This window comes from Poromitra crassiceps, assembly GCF_964638095.1.
Source record: "Poromitra crassiceps genome assembly, chromosome: 1".
Classification (NCBI taxonomy): domain Eukaryota; kingdom Metazoa; phylum Chordata; class Actinopteri; order Beryciformes; family Melamphaidae; genus Poromitra; species Poromitra crassiceps.
The window spans coordinates 7937944-7961734 of record NC_139623.1 but is presented as its reverse complement, the minus strand read 5'-3'; the positions used below and the strand labels follow the sequence as shown (position 1 = coordinate 7961734).

At 45.8% G+C, this 23791-nt stretch overlaps 1 protein-coding gene across 1 annotated transcript in view; it reads left to right on the top strand.

Annotated features, from left to right (window-relative positions):
* Positions 1–23791, top strand: part of fhod3b (formin homology 2 domain containing 3b) — a gene marked incomplete at its 5' end in the record, with an annotated part of 199442 nt that overhangs the window by 110214 nt on the left and 65437 nt on the right. Inside the window, 2 exons of the mRNA XM_083639893.1 lie at positions 8747–8814; positions 16006–16111. Of these exons, the coding sequence (XP_083496019.1) occupies positions 8747–8814; positions 16006–16111 (174 nt within the window). The remainder of the gene's footprint in view (positions 1–8746; positions 8815–16005; positions 16112–23791) is intronic.

Sequence of the window (23791 nt, the reverse complement as noted above, 5' to 3'; positions counted from 1 at the left end):
GAAATACAGGCATGCGAGCGGATGAGTGTTTGTGGAGGGAAAGTGTGGAAAGTTGTCTGCTTTTATTAGCAAACACATTCTGATAGCTGTGTTCAACAATGGCTGGTTGTGGGTTTGGGCACGGCTAGGATCTGGTCAATACATAACAGTGACCAGTGACTCACACTTTGAATAGCTGGTGTTGGAATGTAACAATACTGTGTACTGGCTTTGAGACACAGAGAATTAGAAGGTATCTGAAGCAGCGCTGGACAGAAATATCTCTGCAAAGTTGGTCTACAGTATCTCAGTAGTAGGAAGACCAACCATGGATTTCTGGCCCGCCTCTTCACTCTCCTCCTCTGGATAGAAGGGGAGATTCCACACAGTTACAGGAATTCACCCGCTACTCCTCCTATGATTGTTATAATTGAGGCCATTACATCCCTGTACTGTAGCTATTTCAGCTGAGAAAACGTGACTATATGTATGGCCATTTAGGAGCAGAAAACAGCTGCTCACTACAGTATTTTAATACGAGGTATCAAACTCATTTTCACAGCAACCTTTTGAGGTGGCAAATCAGGAAGTAAAGCAGGTGTAACCAATAACATTAACGAGGGCCCTAGCTAGGGTTGTCAAAAATATCGATAAAAGTCAATACTAAAAATTTGAAACGGATGCAATACTCATTTGCAACTGTATCAATATCAGCAGTGCTTTCTCGTAATGAAAAATCAAACATACCACTGATTTCTCCCTCTTTGTCATCGGTGGGTATCTTTTGCTTCAACAAGTTCAAAGTATTCTGATAGGCTGATGACTAGAGCAGGGGTAATCTGCTGTGTTATGATAGGCTGATGACTAGAGCAGGGGTAATCTGCTGTGTTATGATAGGCTGATGACTAGAGCAGGTGTAATCTGCTGTGTTATGATAGGCTGATGACTAGAGCAGGTGTAATCTGCTGTGTTCTGATAGGCTGATGACTAGAGCAGGTGTAATCTGCTGTGTTCTGATAGGCTGATCACTAGAGCAGATCAGAGCCGTATAATAGAAGAGTTCCGACATCTCCATTCACTCCAATGGACCAGTTTTTTTACTCTCAAGAGTTCCAGGGAGTAAGGTCCTGGATTAAGCAGCACTGTCGAGTTGCAGGAAAATAGACAGTTTGTGTTGTAATCTGAAAGGGTTTTTCATCCCTTGAATCAAATTGTACATTATCAGCTTTATTTTAGCATGCAAAAGTAGCGCGAGACCCATTCCTGGCTGTTCATTGGCTAATGAGTCTTGCATTTTGGTCCTCCGCTGACGCCACTCTCTCTCTAGATTGCTCTGGAGCAGATGTAATCTGCTGTGTAAGGTCAACGTTTTTAATGAGTTTTATCAGGCCTAGATTATGGAGAAGCATGCATCTGTCTGTCCATCTGTCTTTGTTTATTTTTTATGCCTCTTGATGTGTTGTCATCTCGCCGTGTAGTATCGAAAATGGTATCGAGTATCGATATTTTCCTGGGTATCGGTATCGAAGTAGAAATTCTAGTATTGTGACATCCCTAGCCCTAGCACTGGAACATCTAAATAGAATGGAACCTAATTAATGGTATTGGTGCTGTTTTACTTCCTGCTATTACCAGCTCAAAACGGTCAATGTGAAATGAAGTTTATATGGAAGTTCAGAAAGGAAGACCTTCGCCCTTTCTCAATAAGGTTTCTTATGTGTTCTTGTGTCCCTGTGAAACGTCATCAGTCACAGACGCAGCCCAAGTACTGTTCCAATGCAAAGTTCACATTCGCCAAGAACGCTTCAAATTCCCGGATGTGTTCTCGACATGCCCACTTTACCGAGGATGCTCTGGGTGGTGACTTGTGTCAACTTGGCAAGGTACATATCCCGGCATTCATTTCGGCATAAGCGATGGCAGAACGCAGCAGAGAAGACGCCATAAGCTCCGGGAAGTTTTTTACAATTTCATTTTATTTCATCACTAAATTAATTTCTGATGAGTTTTGATGCCTACAAGCAGGGTAGTAGGTTTCAATAACTGCCACTTTACGAACATTTAAGTCGAAAATTTGAGCTTTTTATTTGTGTACTGTACAGTACTATAGGCGGCCTCTGCGCTGGTATTGCGCAATGCCCTCAAGAACGCATCGTCTCAAACTGCCAACAGCGTTATGTGTGTTTGTGACCTAGCGAGTTCATTCTTCCAAAAACGACTAGCAAGAACGTTCTCCCCAAGAACACAAGAACAAGAACGCATTCTTGGTATTAAGAAAGGGCCCTTATTTGTTTCACACTCACTCATTCCCCTCTCTGCTTTCGGCTGCCCTGCATCCAGTCTGAATTGATAGGTGCCTCTCTGCCACCCACAATGTGTTGCAATGCCTCAATATCCACTTTATTTATCTATCTATCTATCTAGGTCCCGGGGTTCGAACCCCGCTCCGTCCGTGTGGGTTTTCTCCGGATGCTCCGGTTTCCGCCCACCACCATACAGTATGTCCGTGCCCCTGACCAAGGCAATGGCAAAAGAACTGGAGTTGGTCCCCAGTCGCTGCACTGCTCCTAGTTCTAGGAAGGTTCCTAGTAGAGGATGGGTCAAATGCAGAGGATGAATTTCCCCATGGGGATGAATAAAGGATAACTTAACTTAACCCTGCAGCCTCAGGTTTGGCTTGGCACAGTAGGAAATCCGTGACGAATGTAGCGAGCCACTGGGTTTTGAAGTGTGTGACGTGTCCCCTCTGGGAAGACAGGGTTCGAGGTGAACACGATTTGAGAGTTGAGATATCCAGATACATTTCCTTTGAATAGACGAATAGCCAGGTTCCCTCCCACTTGACTTTATTTTCCCTCCTACGGGGAAACGCAGAAGGCCCATACTTTTATGGTACATATCTGTGCCAGCTGGTATGGAACTAATCTGCACTGAGCTATTTCTCATTACAGATGGGCCTCTTTGGGAGGTGCGTTGGTGTGCGGACTGTGGACACGGACTGTCTGTTCCTGCAGATGGGCTTCATTTAGTGGTGCGCAGGAATAACTCTCTGACCGTTTTATTGCAAGCCGAGTGGTCCGGTCTACAGGCCGAGTGGTCCGGTCTACAGGCCGAGTGGTCCGGTCTACAGGCCGAGTGGTCCGGTCTACAGGCCGAGTGATCCGGTCTACAGGTCGAGTGGAGGAGCACACCCTTTGTGTGACTGGCAGTAGAGCTCTGCGTGGACGAATTAATATGCCATGCCATAATTGCTGATTGCTCCCCCCATGCCCCCATGCCCCTCTGGGACTAGCTGAAACTCTCTGACAGCCCAGTTGCTGATAGGACCACATCACAGTCGTGGTGCCGACTGTGATGTGGGCTGAATCATACATTCTGGATGCAATTTATCTGCTGTTTGGTCGTCTCTTTAAACAACCACCCTCAAGATATTAGTGTCTTATCCTTTCAATGTCTGGAAGGAAGTGTAGTTAAGCACATGCAGTGATTCAAGCCAGGGGGGGTTTAAACATTGAAGTGTGACTACAAATGGACTTTGTTTGGAGTGAGGAAGGTGTGATGATGAGTAAGCCACAGTGTCATCCTCTGTCTCCCGACTCCAGTGATCAGAGAAGTTCACAGATCCCTAATCTAAACTGTGGAGGAGTCGTGGTCCCGCTCCTCCTCCCGAGGCAAAGAGCCGTGATGAATATGACCCTGTCCTGATCTGCCACAGCAGGTTCCTCTCCACACAACGCTCTCACCTTGACCATGACTTGAAACACTGTGTTGTGGTGTGGTTGCCAGCTGCATCAAAGAAACGTCAACATGTCATTCATTATATAGATAGAAAGTGACGGAACAAAATGAAGATTGCTTCTGCGTAGAAACACTGGGAAAATACACTGCGCTGTTCTATCTATTGTTCTATCCATGTTGCATTTTTCCAGTCACAATTTAACATAATGCGTCAATACATTTATTTCCCATGATTCATAAAGTCATAAATCAGCATCACAGCAGAATCTTGTTGTTTCCCTTCTTAGTACTTGTTGGGGCTCTTCTGTAAAAGAGCAACACTAATCTTGATCACCATCTGAGCTATGTACTGTAGTATGGCACTCACACACAAGAGAGAATGTGCCCCCCCACCCCCCTAACATTTCAAGCTGTGCTCCGCTCAATAGAGAGCCGCAGGAATGAGTCCGGAAATCATCGATGCTAACAGTCCTGGTTCTTCACTGTTTTGGCCTATGGGAGTTTTGAATGGGTTTTTGGCGCGATGCTTCTAATAATCTCTCTGGGCAACGCTGGCTTAATCAAACGCGAACCAGTGTTTAGTAATATCATCTTCACACACGAGGACCACTTTTTTTGAGTTTTGAAGCTTTTACGTGCCGTTAAAAGGGCGGCTAGCCAGCAAACGGCTAAATGAGACTACACTGTTGAGTCGATGGGGATATATACGTCAATAACGGCACCACTTCAAAAGACGAACACGGAAATTCTCTTTCCCTCACCTGGTTCAGCCCGGGGTAATCAGTGCACACATCCAACAACAGTCCAGGTTGAGCGCTGACGTGACGTGGAAGCCTATGCGACAGTGTGTAGTTCTGGATTAGCTTAGCTCGAGCTTTTTACTTCTAGGGCTCGCATTTACGCTACAAAACTCATGAAAGTGGTCCTCATGTGTGAAGATTATCCGACTGAACTCTGGTTCGCGTTTCATTAAGCTAGCGTTGCCCAGAGAGATTATTAGACGCATCGCGGCAAAAACCCATTCAAAAATTCCATAGACAGAAACAGTGAAGAACCAGGAATTCCGGGACTTCCGCGTTCTGACTACAAAAATAAGTCATCCCTGAGGCTCTCTATATGGAGTAACATCACAGTCATACATTTGAAACGGGGCATCTTCTAAAGATGAGGAACCCTGCTGGCCTGGATTGGGAGGTGTTTGATTTCAGAGTGTATCTTCATCCAATGTGAGCCTTTTAGCCATATGGCCCAGTCCCAGGCTGTCTGCACTATAGATGCCTCTGAAGGAGAAGAGTATGGGCTGTGTACTGTTAAAAGACAACAAAGAGAGACTACAAAGAGTTAAACACTGAGGAAGGGCTGAAACGTCTACATACTGTAGCTACTAGCTACTATACAAATGAAAGACATATATGTATGGTATAAATACAGGAGTGTGGACATTTTTCTATATAAATTAAATATAGTATATACTGTATATTATTTAAAATAAGAATAAGAATAAGAATACATTGTATCTAGCTTTCTAATAGATTTATCCTTTCTCACACACACTACAGGTTTGGGTTTTATGATGTGTTGTGATCATGTTGCTTAATAGTAGTGGTCAGAGTATACTGGTCGTTGCTGTGTTTGATGTTTTCTGTGTATTGTGAAAATGTTGCATGTGGAAGTGGAAGGCACCCAAAGATATCAGACCACGACTACTCTCTCTCTCTGTCTAGTCCAGTGTCTAGAAGAGTCCTGTGTGTGCCCACACAACTGGCAACAATCTCTCTCTCTCTCTCTCTCTCTCTCTCTCTCTCTCTCTCTCTCTCTCTCTCTCCCTCTCTCTCCCCCTCTCTCTCCCTCCCCCTCTCTCTTCCTCTGTTCATCAGCTGAAGGGATTTACTCTAAGGCCGAGGAGGCCAGCAACAATAATGAATGGAAGCCTGTTGCTCTGAATCCCAAGCATATGCACTCATCAGATTGTGTGTGTTTCTCACACTTCTGAATAGAATTAGTCGCAGCTGTTTATGAAGACAAGGAGGTCATGAACACAAGGGGTTTGTTCGTGTGTGTGTGTGTGTGTGTGTGTGTGTGTGCGTGTGTGTGTGTGTGTGTGTGTGTGTGTGTGTGTGTGTGTGTGTGTGTGTGTGTGTGTGTGTGTGTGTGTGTGTGTGCACGCGTGTGTGTGATGGGTAGTGGGCAGACAACACAGGATAACTACAGTATGTCCTGTGTAAACACAATAGGAAGTAACTGGCTGACCCCTGTGTTGGAACATAAGGTGAATACAAGCTGAAACTCACACACACCAACAATAATACATCACTTGGCTTCTTGTCTCTACGGCCAGGACTGCAGTGAGCTGTCTGGTGGGTCAGGACTGCAGTGAACTGTCTGGTGGGTCAGGACTGCAGTGAGCTGTCTGGTGGGTCAGGACTGCACCAGACAGCTCACTGCAGTCCTCCTGACCCACCAGACAGCTCACTGCAGTCCTGACCCACCAGACATCTCACTGCAGTCCTGACCCACCAGACAGCTCACTGCAGTCCTGACACACCAGACAACTCACTGCAGTCCTGACACACCAGACAGCTCACTGCAGTCCTCCTGACCCACCAGACAGTTCACTGCAGTCCTGACCCACCAGACAACTCACTGCAGTCCTGACCCACCAGACAACTCACTGCAGTCCTGAACCACCAGACAGCTCACTGCAGTCCTGACGCACCAGACAACTCACTGCAGTCCTCCTGACCCACCAGACATCTCACTGCAGTCCTGACCCACCAGACAGCTCACTGCAGTCCTGACCCACCAGACAACTCACTGCAGTCCTGACCCACCAGACAGCTCACTGCAGTCCTGACCCACCAGACAGCTCACTGCAGTCCTGACCCACCAGACAACTCACTGCAGTCCTGACACACCAGACAACTCACTGCAGTCCTGACCCACCAGACAGTTCACTGCAGTCCTGACACACCAGACAACTCACTGCAGTCCTGACACACCAGACAACTCACTACAGTCCTGACCCACCAGACAACTCACTGCAGTCCTGACCCCCCAGACAGTTCACTGCAGTCCTGACACACCAGACAACTCACTGCAGTCCTGACACACCAGACAACTCACTGCAGTCCTCCTGACCCACCAGACAACTCACTGCAGTCCTGACCCACCAGACAACTCACTGCAGTCCTGACCCACCAGACAACTCACTGCAGTCCTGACCCACCAGACAGCTCACTGCAGTCCTGACCCACCAGACAACTCACTGCAGTCCTGACCCACCAGACAACTCACTGCAGTCCTGACACACCAGACAGCTCACTGCAGTCCTGACACACCAGACAACTCACTGCAGTCCTGACCCACCAGACAGCTCACTGCAGTCCTGACCCACCAGAAAACTCACTGCAGTCCTGACACACCAGACAGCTCACTGCAGTCCTGACCCACCAGACAACTCACTGCAGTCCTGACCCACCAGACAACTCACTGCAGTCCTGACCCACCAGACAACTCACTGCAGTCCTGACCCACCAGACAACTCACTGCAGTCCTGACACACCAGATAACTCACTGCAGTCCTGACCCACCAGACAACTCACTGCAGTCCTGACACACCAGACAGCTCACTGCAGTCCTGACACACCAGACAACTCACTGCAGTCCTGACACACCAGACAGCTCACTGCAGTCCTGACCTTGCTTGATTTTGCCACCAAAGTTCAGCATCCATCTTTCCAGGAAGCTCATTGGTTCGTGGGCGGTGCCTTTTAAGGTTTAATCTTATCCTTGCAACTTAACCTGCTATCGACCAGGTTAACTCTGAAGCATAAGTTGCTATGGAAATATATCTCGGTAAGAAGTTAACTAGCATCGTAGCACGGCAAACCCAGGGTTAAACCTGAAGTTACCTCGCTACTAAGCCACTAATCTTGCTTCGTGGTATAGGCCTTAGGTGTGTGTGTTTTGTGTGTATGTGAGAGTAGGTGTGTGTTTTGTGTGTATGTGAGTTAGAACAGTCTGCTAAATTCAGAAAATGACATCACTTTACGGTAATGCAGCCTTCAAAACCAGGAAGACAACACTTATGCCATATCACAATATTACACTATCCAAAATTTAAGACTATATCTAGTATCATATCACAATATCAATTTAGTATTGATATATTGGCCAGCCCTATGTGAGACAGAGAGAGAGAGAGAGGGAGGGAGAAAGAGTGCATAGCTACATCTGTGTGTACATGCAGGTCTCCTGTCGGTGCAGAAAATGCTGAGAGAGAGAGAGAGAGAGAGAGAGAGAGAGAGAGAGAGAGAGAGAGAGAGAGAGAGAGAGAGAGAGAGAGAGAGAGAGAGAGAGAGAGAGAGAGAGAGAGCACTGTACTGTCTGTTGCTGTATCTGCAGCAGCAACGCAGGTTTCGCTGAGTCAGAAAGCATTAACACAGCAAAAAGCCAAGCGAGCTACGCAGCACTCTGCTCAACACTGCCACTCCCTGGCAGACACTGCAAACAGCACCGACTGGTGAAGCATTGCCACACTAGGTGCAGCAAACGTATATGCCACCCTCGCAGGGATCTCCTATCTATTTCCTGCAGGGTGCCCTGTGGTGTTTCCGCAACTATTGGCTGAAGTTGCTGCCCTGACTTTATGGCAAGTTGCAGCTCTGGCTTTGTCAGCAGGAAACGTCCACACAGTGCGTTCTATAACTCTCCACACATGTGCGTTGAGTTGCTCCTACTGTTCGTTTTCTCGCTCTCGCAGCATATTTCTCACATTTAGCTGCATGGGATAATTGCTGTTGATGATGATATGTGCATTAGACACAAGGAAGTGATTTTGAAGGAGCAGGGTGCGATAAGTCACGCGTGGGGCTGAGCTGATTCTGTCAAACAATAGAGAGTCCGTTAAATTGTCACATGAAGCTGTTATCTCAATCCCTTTGGTACATTCACCGTTCCTTATCACTGACAAGGAAAAGTAGCACACCTGTGACAGTCAGCTGACTTTTCCCATCCTCTCTCCCTGCAGAGAAACTCTACAACTCAAATGGACGGGAGCTGCGGAGAGCCCTCTTCTCCCTCAAGCAGATCTTCCAGGTAATAATGTTCTCCTCTCCTCTACTTCCTACTGGCCCCCAACAATATATGTAATGTTCTCCTCTCCTCTACTTCCTACTGGCCCCCAACAATATATGTAATGTTCTCCTCTCCTCTACTTCCTACTGGCCCCCAACAATATATGTAATGTTCTCCCCTCCTCTACTTCCTACTGGCCCCCAACAATATATGTAATGTTCTCCTCTCCTCTACTTCCTACTGGCCCCCAACAATATATGTAATGTTCTCCTCTCCTCTACTTCCTACTGGCCCCCAACAATATATGTAATGTTCTCCTCTCCTCTACTTCCTACTGGCCACCAACAATATATGTAATGTTCTCCTCTCCTCTACTTCCTACTGGCCCCCAACAATATATGTAATGTTCTCCTCTCCTCTACTTCCTACTGGCCCCCAACAATATATGTAATGTTCTCCTCTCCTCTACTTCCTACTGGCCCCCAACAATATATGTAATGTTCTCCTCTCCTCTACTTCCTACTGGCCCCCAACAATATATGTAATGTTCTCCTCTCCTCTACTTCCTACTGGCTCCCAACAATATATGTAATGTTCTCCTCTCCTCTACTTCCTACTGGCCCCCAACAATATATGTAATGTTCTCCCCTTCTCTACTTCCTACTGGCCCCCAACAATATATGTAATGTTCTCCTCTCCTCTACTTCCTACTGGCTCCCAACAATATATGTAATGTTCTCCTCTCCTCTACTTCCTACTGGCCCCCAACAATATATGTAATGTTCTCCTCTCCTCTACTTCCTACTGGCCCCCAACAATATATGTAATGTTCTCCTCTCCTCTACTTCCTACTGGCCCCCAACAATATATGTAATGTTCTCCTCTCCTCTACTTCCTACTGGCCCCCAACAATATATGTAATGTTCTCCTCTCCTCTACTTCCTACTGGCCCCCAACAATATATGTAATGTTCTCCTCTCCTCTACTTCCTACTGGCCCCCAACAATATATGTAATGTTCTCCTCTCCTCTACTTCCTACTGGCCCCCAACAATATATGTAATGTTCTCCTCTCCTCTACTTCCTACTGGCCCCCAACAATATATGTAATGTTCTCCTCTCCTCTACTTCCTACTGGCCCCCAACAATATATGTAATGTTCTCCTCTCCTCTACTTCCTACTGGCCCCCAACAAAATATGTAATGTTCTCCTCTCCTCTACTTCCTACTGGCCCCCAACAATATATGTAATGTTCTCCCCTCCTCTACTTCCTACTGGCCCCCAACAATATATGTAATGTTCTCCTCTCCTCTACTACCTACTGGCCCCCAACAATATATGTAATGTTCTCCTCTCCTCTACTTCCTACTGGCCCCCAACAATATATGTAATGTTCTCCTCTCCTCTACTTCCTACTGGCCCCCAACAATATATGTAATGTTCTCCTCTCCTCTACTTCCTACTGGCCCCCAACAATATATGTAATGTTCTCCTCTCCTCTACTTCCTACTGGCCCCCAACAAAATATGTAATGTTCTCCTCTCCTCTACTTCCTACTGGCCCCCAACAATATATGTAATGTTCTCCTCTCCTCTACTACCTACTGGCCCCCAACAATATATGTAATGTTCTCCTCTCCTCTACTTCCTACTGGCCCCCAACAATATATGTAATGTTCTCCTCTCCTCTACTACCTACTGGCCCCCAAGAAGATCTGTGTCACAGTTAGAAAGATTCAGTGGTCTCTCCATCGCCATTCCTGTTCCTCATGATCTCATCCACATTTTCAAAATTTCCAAATCCTATCATATGAATTATTCCTTGTTTTCCTTTCTCCTGGCCTTTAATCTTTCACGTGTGCACACGGCACTCACATGCACACGGTACTCACATGCACACGGCACACGCACAGCATTTTTTCTTGAAGCAGAGTTGCTGCGGAGATGCTGCCTCCGTGGCAGCTGTGCAGTGTTCTGGTCTGGTCCGGCCTGGCGTGGAGGAGGAGGAGGAGGAGGAGGGTTAACCATCAGACTTGGAGACACTTGGATGGAAAAGAGAGCAACAGAGGTTCACACCAGCCCAGAATAGATCAGGATACCTCACTCAACAATGGAATGATAATGGCTTTGGGAATGGCTTTGGGAATGACTTTGGGAAGGGGTTTCAGCTGTAGAGAAGCGCTGATCATTCATTGTTAGGAAATAATCTCTCCTTCAATCCCCTCTCATGACATCCCACTAACGGGATATCAGTATGGCTTCTTGAATTTAGAAGTGTAGCCTACATACGAGTCTGACACCTGTCTGGCCTTCTGTTTCTTCCTATGTGAGTTCACTCTTGTATCTTCAGAGTGTTTGCCAAAGGACTGGAGTCTCCATCACAGATCTTTGGTAAAGTTGTTCTGGAAGCACTTGGGTGTATTCCTGGGAGAGAAGGAGCGCTGGCCACCCTACAGTGTTTACTGCTGTCTTCCTCTCTATCCCACCTGAATGTTAGAACATATCACCGCATGCTTCAATCCTGCAGAGAGCTTCCTGCTTAGGCTTAAATGAGCGAGTCATGGACAGGTGTGAGAGACGCAGCTGCTTTTGTATGAATAAAGAATTGTGCATTCAAATCCGTGACTTAATACACCTCGGGGTGATCGGATGATCAAATCTACATTGAAACCTGTCTTCTGTATATCAGGGTTGTGATAAAATAGATTTTCTCCACCACATGTTTTGGATTTTATTTTATAGCCACAATTTTATTTTGTGTCCTAATATTATGGAATGCTACAGTTGCGTTAGCTGTCCCCCCAAATATTATGAGTTGTCCGACATAAATAATTTATGTTTTGGTTTCCTCTGAGAAGCTTTGAGTTCTCGTCAAACAGCCTTCATTATTTACGTCCACAAAAACAAACTAGTGCCCATTTTGAGTTATACAGTACATTAAATATAGTCACTAGTTGACAGATGGTATTTCTCCAGCTGAGGATGTTGATGTGAGAAAAGGGTTCATCTCTTCAGCCAGAGTGGGAAGTGCGCTCACAGTCCTTTATGCCATACCAATCACCACAGTAAGTCTTTATGGTTGTAAGACAGTGTCGACAGGTGTCTTGATCACCACAGTAAGTCTTTAGGGGCGGCTGTAGATCAGGAGGTAGAGCAGGTCGTCCACTAATCGCTTTGGATAAAAGAGGTCGGTGGTTCGATTCCCGCCTCCTCCAGTCTGCATGTCGAAGTGTCCTTGGGCAAGATACTGAACCCCAAATTGCTCCCGTTGGTGTGCCAGCACCCTGCGTGGCAGCCTGCCGCCATCGGTGTATGAATGGGTGAATGTACCTACTGATTGTAAAGCGCTTTGGATAAAAGCGCTATATAAATGCAGGCCATTTACCATTTACCATTTATGGTTGTAAGACAGTGTCGACAGGTGTCTTACGACACTGAGGCATTTATACTCAAACGATGTATCGGGAGACGTCGGCACAAGCTGTCTCATGCCCCGCACGCACACACACACACACACACACACACACACACGCACACGCACACGCACACGCACACGCACACGCACACACACACACACACACACACAGATTTCTTGCAAAACAGTATTCTACTTGATTTGAAAACTCTGCAGGCAAGATGGCCGCCTATATTCCCTTCTTTAGCTGGCAGAATTCCTCCCCCATAAACTAACATAACTTGGCCAATAAGTATGTAACATACAAAATAAAACAAATGGTAATGTCTTTTGATGTAGAATGCAGAGGACATGTAACTGTTTAGTTAAACTTGCATTCCAGGAATATTGCTCTAAAGATATCGTAAATGGCTCAAGACTGTTTCGTCCTGAAACCCACTCGCTTTGCCCCAGAACACAATCGATTTGGGGGTGGAACATGCCAGGATTGGCCAACGCCAACGCCGGTGCCCAGAACTGTCAAATCAAATCATCGACAGAGACGCTATGGCCCGCCTCCCAGTATTTTCAGTGTATCAGAGATAGATATCATAGAAAACATTATGAATATAGCCACGTTATAAACAACAAACTAACGCTGGTGATCCCTATGGAAACAGTATTACTCGAAATGGTTAAAAGTTATATCAATTTGGTCATTCAGTTGCGTTTTACTGCCATGTAACATAACTAACTAGCGGCTAATATTAGCCACAGTAGGCGATTACCCATGGAAGCATTGCTCTTAAAGGGCTCGTACTGCGTGAACTACAGTAATCACATGGGGAATTTTTTTTTCCACATGAGTGGGGCACGCGCAAATACCACCGTGACGTCACGATGTACCAAATCGCCCATTCATTTGAGGGCACAAAAAAAGCAGGTTTGAACCCATAGAGGGAACTTATGCTGCTGAAATGATAGGGGTTTGTAAAATTGTAACAGGTTGGGCTCAAATGTGGAGATTTTGACCAAAATCCTTAACATACCACCCCAAAAGCCATATTGGTTAATTGGTTACAGCCGTAGACTAGCACCATGCTTCCTCTGACAAATGCGCAGTTGCCAGCCGCATCTTTTTCACCTGACAGTGGGGAGCTTCACCGGCAGGACGTAGCACGTGGGAGCATCACGCTATTCCCACCAGTTCCCTTCCGCCCCGACCCCGACTGACCAGAGGAGGTGCTAGTGCAGTGACCAGGACACGTACCCTCAATCCGGCTTCCCACCCGCAGACACAGACACGCCCGACCAAGCCAGAGGTAACACAGGGGCGCGAACCTGTGACCCTTGTAGGCAGGGAATCTACCGCTACACTACCCGGATGCCTAGCACCTCTCCACATTTGACTGACTCTTTAATGTTAGGGAGGGAGAAACAGGCACTTAGCAACATGCAAGGTAGCACACACAAACACAGGGTTGCCATGACTACAGGAAATCTGTGATTTGAGCTTTGAGCATGTTGGGTAATTTGGAGTGTGATAGTTACATGTATTGTACTGCAGGGATGACATATGTTTTTATGCTTACCCAGAAGTCCCTGCACTTCCTGCTTCTTCTTATGTGTAAACGTCAATCTGACTTTTGTATGGGGATTTCGGTTGAATGTATGAAATAAGGTCCGTGGTTAGCAAAGGTTGATGAAACAGCAAAGTTTGTGTTCAGTAAGATAATCTTCACAAATGAGGACCACATTTATGACTTTTGAAGCGTTTTCTGAAAATTGCGTTTGAAACCCCCACCCCGACATATAGGGCTCTATCTTCCCAACGGTCGTAATTTTGCGTTAGCGGCCGTTTTGCGCTGGAATAATAATTGTGGGCGTGTCGGGCCGATGCGCTTCACGTCATCTCGGCACACATCTCCGTATAGGCGTGTTTATGCCCAAAAGCATTGTGGAGGTGTGGTCATGCTCATAAAACCACAGCTCACGTCAGCAGCTTCCTCCTTCACTGAGAGGGACTAGAGTGAGAGAGAGAAAAGATAGCCTAGATGGGGAGAGAGAGGGAGAGAGAGAGAGATGTGAGGCTGTCATGCATAGAAATGAAATAATGTGCTCATGCCCACCTGTGAATCACCTGTGTATTATTGCCATTTCACACGCTGAAAAAGGGCTGCTGCCCAAACGTCTGTATGCTTATCGCTTTTCGGGGCTCTCTTCTATCTCCACTGGGGTAATATACTGCATGCGTAATTACGCAGCGTACTGAGAGCCACGATGAGTGATGCTGCTCTATTTAAAGAAGTTGAATTTTGTTCCACCAGCACACATTTTATTAATCAGCTATTTTCTATTAGCTTCTATTAATATATATAGGCTACATCGAATCCCACCAATTTAGTCTGTCATTTCCCCCTTGGCGCACATAAAGACACATGCTTCCGTCACTGTCTGCTTGATGGCGAGAGGGACTTCAGCTGCCATCCGCGCTGTGGAGAAGCTGGTCTTACATGCGTGCAATTGCAGGGAAAGAGGTTACTGTACTGGCCGGACACATGTGTTGTGCGAAAAAATTATGCGTTTTGAATTGGATTAGGGGAACGAGGGTCTGGCGGGGCGGGAGTCTGTGTGCGCCGGGTGCTGGAGGGGGGTCTCCCCCGAGAAGGTGGGAGCTGGACTGGTATGCAGGCTTGGTGGTGGGGTGGGTGTGGGTCGGTGCCCTGGGTGTTTTGGGCCGGCCAGGGTGGGGAGAGGCTGCTTGGCACAACACCGTCACAACTTTCTCAAAAGCAATCTATTGTTACCTCACACCACAAACCTGTATGGTCGGGAATTATGTAGCCTAATAAAACGAATTCTCATTTTTAAATGAAGGTGTGTTTTTTCTACAATGTAGGCTATAGTTGAAAATCAACGTGGCATTCCGAGGAGAGAAGAGTGTGTGCAGGCGCGAGTGGAGAGTGACATCCATGCCGTGCGTAAATGGATCCAAGCAAGGATTTCCTGCACTGCACGGAGATGTGGAGACAGTCTGCGCTCAGGCGTATGTTTGCGTTTGCGCTAAGACCAGCTATTTCCTGGCGTTAAAATTGAGAGCACCCAAGGCGATTTTTTTCTAACACATTGCGCTGGAATGCCTATTTTGGAACGGGCAATGTCCAGACCTCTCTTTGCGCTCGGAACATACCGACGGTATCTTGCCAGAGCGCTAAATGACACTCGACGGGTGATAGGCTAGAGGCCCACGGACACACCTGGGCCACGCCTACACCTGCGTCATCCCAGGGCAAAACTGGACGGTGGAGGCAGACGATAGCTTAAGACGCTGGGAAGATAGCAATAAGATCTCCAAAAATCATAAAAGTGGTCCTCATTTGTGAAGATTATCTTGATGAACACAAACGTAGCTGTTTCATCAACTTTTGTTACCTCATGCATTCAATCAAAATTCCCATACAAAAACCCAATTTACTTTTACACGTAAGATCGTAACACACGTAAATCCTCCCAGCAGTTCTTGCAGTTAATTTAATGCTTCATCATTCAAAATGTTCAACTTGGGCTAACAGGAAAGAGAAAAGGTAACAGCTTATTATCTTTGCATCCTCTATCATTCTCAGTCCATCATTTGCAAATGAAAAGTGCGTGGCCTTGGTGTAAACAGTCGTCATAGCTTATTACAGTAATGCCTATTATGTTGTATTCAAATGTATTGGAGGGTCATACCAAAAATGGTTCGATGTGCGGTGACAGTGGAGTAGACTGTTGTCACTCAAATGGATCCTGAATATTTCAAATACTCTCCCTCCTTTCCAGGATGACAAGGACCTGGTGCACGAGTTTGTGGTGGCTGAAGGACTGACATGCTTGATAAAAGTGGGAGCTGAAGCCGACCAGAACTACCAGAACTACATCCTCAGGGGTACGTTTGAGTGCAGCACAGCACGAACTAACGGCATACTTTCCTGTCCGCCGCTTTCTCACCCCTCAATTTACAGCACAGGCCAATCAAGGATGTTATTCATCAATCCCGTAACACTTCCCTTTCCATAAACCTATCCAGAACCACATGTGTTTACATACGCCATGTCAATTGATGATTTCGCTTGATGACCTTCCCACACTCGCACACTTAAAAGGCACATAAACAAACTGCAATGTGCGCTGCAGATTCTCTAGCGGTTTATTAGGCTAACTGTAGCAGCTGGTTAATTTATCTGTCCCATGTCGCCGAGGTAAAAGATCATCTACGTTACGGGCGGGGGGGCTACTAGACGACTATGGGGGTTCACAGCTCTCGACACAAGGTCACTACCTTTTAACAGCCTGCTGTGTGGGGGCAGGTCACACATGCTTAAGCGGCTAATAAAAGTCCCGGCAGGATGTTGCAGATCATAAAACTAATTTCCCCTCCAATTTTTTTCTCCTGCCTCCGCCCCTTTCTTTTTTCCTCATTGTCCCTCGACCTTTGGGTGAAAAGACATTTTGTTGCACTTCTATCGATCAACCAGAGCCAATATTTTGGTGGAGTTCATGCATTTTTGTGTGCAATTACACACACCAAACACAATGTACATACACACGCACACACACACACACACACACACACACAAATATATACCCTCAGATAAAACTACGGTTAGTCTGATCAAGACAAATGTTAGCCTATCAGACTGAATTGTTCCTTCTTCAGTCTGACACTGCCTCCACTCTAACCGATGTCTGTGGGGGAATCGCCGAGGATTTCTGTAACCAATCACTAGAGACCAACAACGTATCTGTTAACCAATCACTAGAGACCAACAACGTATCTGTAACCAATCACTAGAGACCAACAACGTATCCGCCTGAATCCAGTGGGGAGAATGCGAAGAACATCTTTTCCTTGTAATAAATGCCTTCAAAGCAGAGTGCTGTTCGGATTTCAAAGTCATTGGTGCTTTTAATCGATTTAGAACAGCCTCGATAACAATGGCTACCTCGTCTGAGGTCGCTGGCAGCTGTGGCACAGTTTGGGGCGCTGATTGGCTAATCATTTCACATCACTTCTTTACTGTTACTTCGTTAATGATTGCTAAAAAGAGAGTCATACCTCACTGTGAGTTTTGCAATCTAATTGACCAAAATTATTTTGGTTTGCATTTCAATTACTGTAGATGTCCGCCACTACATTTTACAGAACGTTTATTCATTTTCCTTCAGCATGCTCCTACATGCTTCCTCTTTAGTTTTCCACCCTGAGCAACCTGTTGACCTTTTCCGATATTGAATGAATCAGGAGCATGAGGGGGGGGCTGTCTGTGAGGAGACACCAATGTTGCCTGTGGGTTATAAACATGAACATGAGCCCTGCACTAATTCTGTGGTTGCAGGACTCTGATCCTGAACGTTTGAAGCTCCGTCTGCACTCAGCCTAGTCTCTTACTCAGACAGATAAATCACGCTGGCTGAATGGCCAAACAAGGCAGAGAAGGAGACCGACAGGCTGTGTCGGCAACCAAATAGTTCACCACATGTAACAGTTCTTAGTGTTGTCGTGCTGAGAATAATGGGACCCCATATCCCATATCGTTTCACTCCTCCGTATTGTGCTCTCCCTTTTTCTGTCTTTACCTCTTTAAGAGCTCTGATAACGTCCGTGTCAGTGTGTCTCCCTTTTTCTGTCTTTACCTCTTTAAGAGCTCTGATAACGTCTGTGTCAGTGTGTCTCCCTTTTTCTTTCTTTACCTCTTTAAGAGCTCTGATAACGTCTGTGTCAGTGTGTCTCCCTTTTTCTGTCTTTACATCTTTAAGAGCTCTGATAACATCTGTGTCAGTGTGTCTCCCTTTTTCTGTCTTTACCTCTTTAAGAGCTCTGATAACGTCTGTGTCAGTGTGTCTCCCTTTTTCTGTCTTTACCTCTTTAAGAGCTCTGATAACGTCTGTGTCAGTGTGTCTCCCTTTTTCTTTCTTTACCTCTTTAAGAGCTCTGATAACGTCTGTGTCAGTGTGTCTCCCTTTTTCTGTCTTTACATCTTTAAGAGCTCTGATAACATCTGTGTCAGTGTGTCTCCCTTTTTCTGTCTTTACCTCTTTAAGAGCTCTGATAACATCTGTGTCAGTGTGTCTCCCTTTTTCTGTCTTTACCTCTTTAAGAGCTCTGATAACATCTGTGTCAGTGTGTCTCCCTTTTTCTGTCTTTACCTCTTTAAGAGCTCTGATAACGTCTGTGTCAGTGTGTCTCCCTTTTTCTGTCTTTACCTCTTTAAGAGCTCTGATAACGTCTGTGTCAGTGTGTCTCCCTTTTTCTGTCTTTACCTCTTTAAGAGCTCTGATAACATCTGTGTCAGTGTGTCTCCCTTTTTCTGTCTTTACATCTTTAAGAGCTCTGATAACATCTGTGTCAGTGTGTCTCCCTTTTTCTGTCTTTACCTCTTTAAGAGCTCTGATAACATCTGTGTCAGTGTGTCTCCCTTTTTCTGTCTTTACCTCTTTAAGAGCTCTGATAACATCTGTGTCAGTGTGTCTCCCTTTTTCTGTCTTTACCTCTTTAAGAGCTCTGATAACATCTGTGTCAGTGTGTCTCCCTTTTTCTGTCTTTACCTCTTTAAGAGCTCTGATAACGTCTGTGTCAGTGTGTCTCCCTTTTTCTGTCTTTACCTCTTTAAGAGCTCTGATAACATCTGTGTCAGTGTGTCTCCCTTTTTCTGTCTTTACATCTTTAAGAGCTCTGATAACATCTGTGTCAGTGTGTCTCCCTTTTTCTGTCTTTACCTCTTTAAGAGCTCTGATAACGTCTGTGTCAGTGTGTCTCCCTTTTTCTGTCTTTACATCTTTAAGAGCTCTGATAACGTCTGTGTCAGTGTGTCTCCCTTTTTCTGTCTTTGCCTCTTTAAGAGCTCTGATAACGTCTGTGTCAGTGTGTCTCCCTTTTTCTGTCTTTACTTATTTAAGAGCTCTGATAACATCTGTGTCAGTGTGTCTCCCTTTTTCTGTCTTTACCTCTTTAAGAGCTCTGATAACATCTGTGTCAGTGTGTCTCCCTTTTTCTGTCTTTACCTCTTTAAGAGCTCTGATAACATCTGTGTCAGTGTGTCTCCCTTTTTCTGTCTTTACCTCTTTAAGAGCTCTGATAACGTCTGTGTCAGTGTGTCTCCCTTTTTCTGTCTTTACCTCTTTAAGAGCTCTGATAACGTCCGTGTCAGTGTGTCTCCCTTTTTCTGTCTTTACCTCTTTAAGAGCTCTGATAACATCTGTGTCAGTGTGTCTCCCTTTTTCTGTCTTTACCTCTTTAAGAGCTCTGATAACATCTGTGTCAGTGTGTCTCCCTTTTTCTGTCTTTACCTCTTTAAGAGCTCTGATAACATCTGTGTCAGTGTGTCTCCCTTTTTCTGTCTTTGCCTCTTTAAGAGCTCTGATAACTTCTGTGTCAGTGTGTCTCCCTTTTTCTGTCTTTACCTCTTTAAGAGCTCTGATAACGTCTGTGTCAGTGTGTCTCCCTTTTTCTGTCTTTACATCTTTAAGAGCTCTGATAACGTCTGTGTCAGTGTGTCTCCCTTTTTCTGTCTTTACCTCTTTAAGAGCTCTGATAACATCTGTGTCAGTGTGTCTCCCTTTTTCTGTCTTTACATCTTTAAGAGCTCTGATAACGTCTGTGTCAGTGTGTCTCCCTTTTTCTGTCTTTACCTCTTTAAGAGCTCTGATAACGTCTGTGTCAGTGTGTCTCCCTTTTTCTGTCTTTACCTCTTTAAGAGCTCTGATAACGTCTGTGTCAGTGTGTCTCCCTTTTTCTGTCTTTACCTCTTTAAGAGCTCTGATAACATCTGTGTCAGTGTGTCTCCCTTTTTCTGTCTTTACCTCTTTAAGAGCTCTGATAACATCTGTGTCAGTGTGTCTCCCTTTTTCTGTCTTTACCTCTTTAAGAGCTCTGATAACATCTGTGTCAGTGTGTCTCCCTTTTTCTGTCTTTACCTCTTTAAGAGCTCTGATAACGTCTGTGTCAGTGTGTCTCCCTTTTTCTGTCTTTACCTCTTTAAGAGCTCTGATAACGTCTGTGTCAGTGTGTCTCCCTTTTTCTGTCTTTACCTCTTTAAGAGCTCTGATAACATCTGTGTCAGTGTGTCTCCCTTTTTCTGTCTTTACATCTTTAAGAGCTCTGATAACATCTGTGTCAGTGTGTCTCCCTTTTTCTGTCTTTACCTCTTTAAGAGCTCTGATAACGTCTGTGTCAGTGTGTCTCCCTTTTTCTGTCTTTACCTCTTTAAGAGCTCTGATAACGTCTGTGTCAGTGTGTCTCCCTTTTTCTGTCTTTACCTCTTTAAGAGCTCTGATAACATCTGTGTCAGTGTGTCTCCCTTTTTCTGTCTTTGCCTCTTTAAGAGCTCTGATAACATCTGTGTCAGTGTGTCTCCCTTTTTCTTTCTTTACCTCTTTAAGAGCTCTGATAACGTCTGTGTCAGTGTGTCTCCCTTTTTCTGTCTTTACCTCTTTAAGAGCTCTGATAACATCTGTGTCAGTGTGTCTCCCTTTTTCTGTCTTTACCTCTTTAAGAGCTCTGATAACGTCTGTGTCAGTGTGTCTCCCTTTTTCTGTCTTTACCTCTTTAAGAGCTCTGATAATGTCCGTGTCAGTGTGTCTCCCTTTTTCTGTCTTTACCTCTTTAAGAGCTCTGATAACATCTGTGTCAGTGTGTCTCCCTTTTTCTGTCTTTACCTCTTTAAGAGCTCTGATAACATCTGTGTCAGTGTGTCTCCCTTTTTCTGTCTTTACCTCTTTAAGAGCTCTGATAACATCTGTGTCAGTGTGTCTCCCTTTTTCTGTCTTTACCTCTTTAAGAGCTCTGATAACATCTGTGTCAGTGTGTCTCCCTTTTTCTGTCTTTACATCTTTAAGAGCTCTGATAACATCTGTGTCAGTGTGTCTCCCTTTTTCTGTCTTTACATCTTTAAGAGCTCTGATAACATCTGTGTCAGTGTGTCTCCCTTTTTCTGTCTTTACCTCTTTAAGAGCTCTGATAACGTCTGTGTCAGTGTGTCTCCCTTTTTCTGTCTTTACCTCTTTAAGAGCTCTGATAACATCTGTGTCAGTGTCTCCCTTTTTCTGTCTTTACCTCTTTAAGAGCTCTGATAACATCTGTGTCAGTGTGTCTCCCTTTTTCTGTCTTTACTTATTTAAGAGCTCTGATAACATCTGTGTCAGTGTGTCTCCCTTTTTCTGTCTTTGCCTCTTTAAGAGCTCTGATAACATCTGTGTCAGTGTGTCTCCCTTTTTCTGTCTTTACTTATTTAAGAGCTCTGATAACATCTGTGTCAGTGTGTCTCCCTTTTTCTGTCTTTACCTCTTTAAGAGCTCTGATAACATCTGTGTCAGTGTGTCTCCCTTTTTCTGTCTTTACCTCTTTAAGAGCTCTGATAACATCTGTGTCAGTGTGTCTCCCTTTTTCTGTCTTTACCTCTTTAAGAGCTCTGATAACATCTGTGTCAGTGTGTCTCCCTTTTTCTGTCTTTACATCTTTAAGAGCTCTGATAACATCTGTGTCAGTGTGTCTCCCTTTTTCTGTCTTTGCCTCTTTAAGAGCTCTGATAACATCTGTGTCAGTGTGTCTCCCTTTTTCTGTCTTTACTTATTTAAGAGCTCTGATAACTTCTGTGTCAGTGTGTCTCCCTTTTTCTGTCTTTACCTCTTTAAGAGCTCTGATAACGTCTGTGTCAGTGTGTCTCCCTTTTTCTGTCTTTACCTCTTCAAGAGCTCTGATAACGTCTGTGTCAGTGTGTCTCCCTTTTTCTGTCTTTACCTCTTTAAGAGCTCTGATAACATCTGTGTCAGTGTGTCTCCCTTTTTCTGTCTTTACCTCTTCAAGAGCTCTGATAACGTCTGTGTCAGTGTGTCTCCCTTTTTCTGTCTTTACATCTTTAAGAGCTCTGATAACGTCCGTGTCAGTGTGTCTCCCTTTTTCTGTCTTTACCTCTTTAAGAGCTCTGATAATGTCCGTGTCAGTGTGTCTCTCTGGGAGGCTTTGATTCTCTTTTATCTCGTCATCTCTGCCGACTCTCCCCTTTTTCCCCAAGTATTTCTGTATCATCACCATTGTGAATGTCAAACTACCGCTCTCCCAAAGCCCGCTTAACCTGTCTCAACTCCTGACCTATTTTCTCCTGACCAGCTGAGGAAATGCGGGGTGTAGATCACCCTCCCTCTTGAGGCCATGTTGGAGGACACAAACGCACCATATGCTCGAACACAGGCGTGCACACATGCAGGGTCAAACTAAAACATCTATGCAGATCTGGCCGCTTCACTGCTAATCACTTCCAAGAGAAGCTATGTCACAAGGATTCCCTGGAGACCAGTAAATTAGATGCCTTACATTTTCACACATGGAAACACAAACATACAGAGAGAGAGAGTGGGAGAGAGAGGGGGGGTGAGAGAGAGTGAGAGAGAGAGGGTGAGAGTGAGAGAGAGAAAGAACCCAGCACAACAGCAGTACTGTAATTGTTTTGGTATTAAACATTAATCACTCCTCCTGTGGGTTTGCGCTGTAAACTGCAAACTGTAAACTCTGCATCAAGGCCAGCAGAGAAAAAGTTGGAATGCAGCCTCGGAACCCATCTGTCTGGAGTGCATTAAAAACCTCCCAACAAAACCGTTTCACTCTCTTTCAGGAATAAAAAAATCAATCTTATGGGGCTTTTTGTAGATGAAAAAGACGCAGTGCACACATGCACACCAGTCCGCATGCATTTGACATGAAGAACAGGTTCCCAGTAAGCTCTGTGGAACTTTGCCGTCATTGTAAACGACGGTCGCCATAGCTCTCTCTCTCTCTGCAATCCCCATCGCCACCCCACTTTTCTCCTTTTCTTTTCATTCTGCTTTTTCATTCGCTCTCCTCAAAGCCCCCGGAGGTGTCTGTGGCCAGTTAGTGCTCCCTCAGTGCTGTGGGCGGGGCCTGGCTCTGACTGCGGGGCTCCCTCAGTGCTGTGGGCGGGGCCTGGCTCTGACTGCGGGGCCCCTCGGTGCTGTGGGCGGGGCCTGGCTCTGACTGCGGGGCTCCCTCAGTGCTGTGGGCGGGGCCTGGCTCTGACTGCGGGGCTCCCTCAGTGCTGTGGGCGGGGCCTGGCTCTGACTGCGGGGCTCCCTCAGTGCTGTGGGCGGGGCCTGGCTCTGACTGCGGGGCTCCCTCAGTGCTGTGGGCGGGGCCTGGCTCTGACTGCGGGGCCCCTCAGTGCTGTGGGCGGGGCCTGGCTCTGACTGCGCGCCGGGGTCCCTCTGCAGGCCCCTCACACCTGGCTCAGAGGGCTTCCAGACCTGGGACTTGGCTCTTGGGAGGCCCAAAGGAAAGCTTGTGTACCTTTATCACCCGCTCAGTGGGAACGGGTCTGAGGTCACCTTCCAGAGGAGCCTATATGCCATCTGGTTCCCCCCCCCACAGGCCGACACACTGCACTGCTGCAAACACACACAGGAGCCAAAAGCCCATTACTCAAAAAGTAATATATTAACTTATTCATGATTCATTTGAAAATGTAAGCAATCGAAGTCTTTCATTTTTGAAAATGAAGGTAACACAGAAGTTATTTTTCCACATCGACCGGGGGGGGGGGGGGGGAACTGGGGGGGG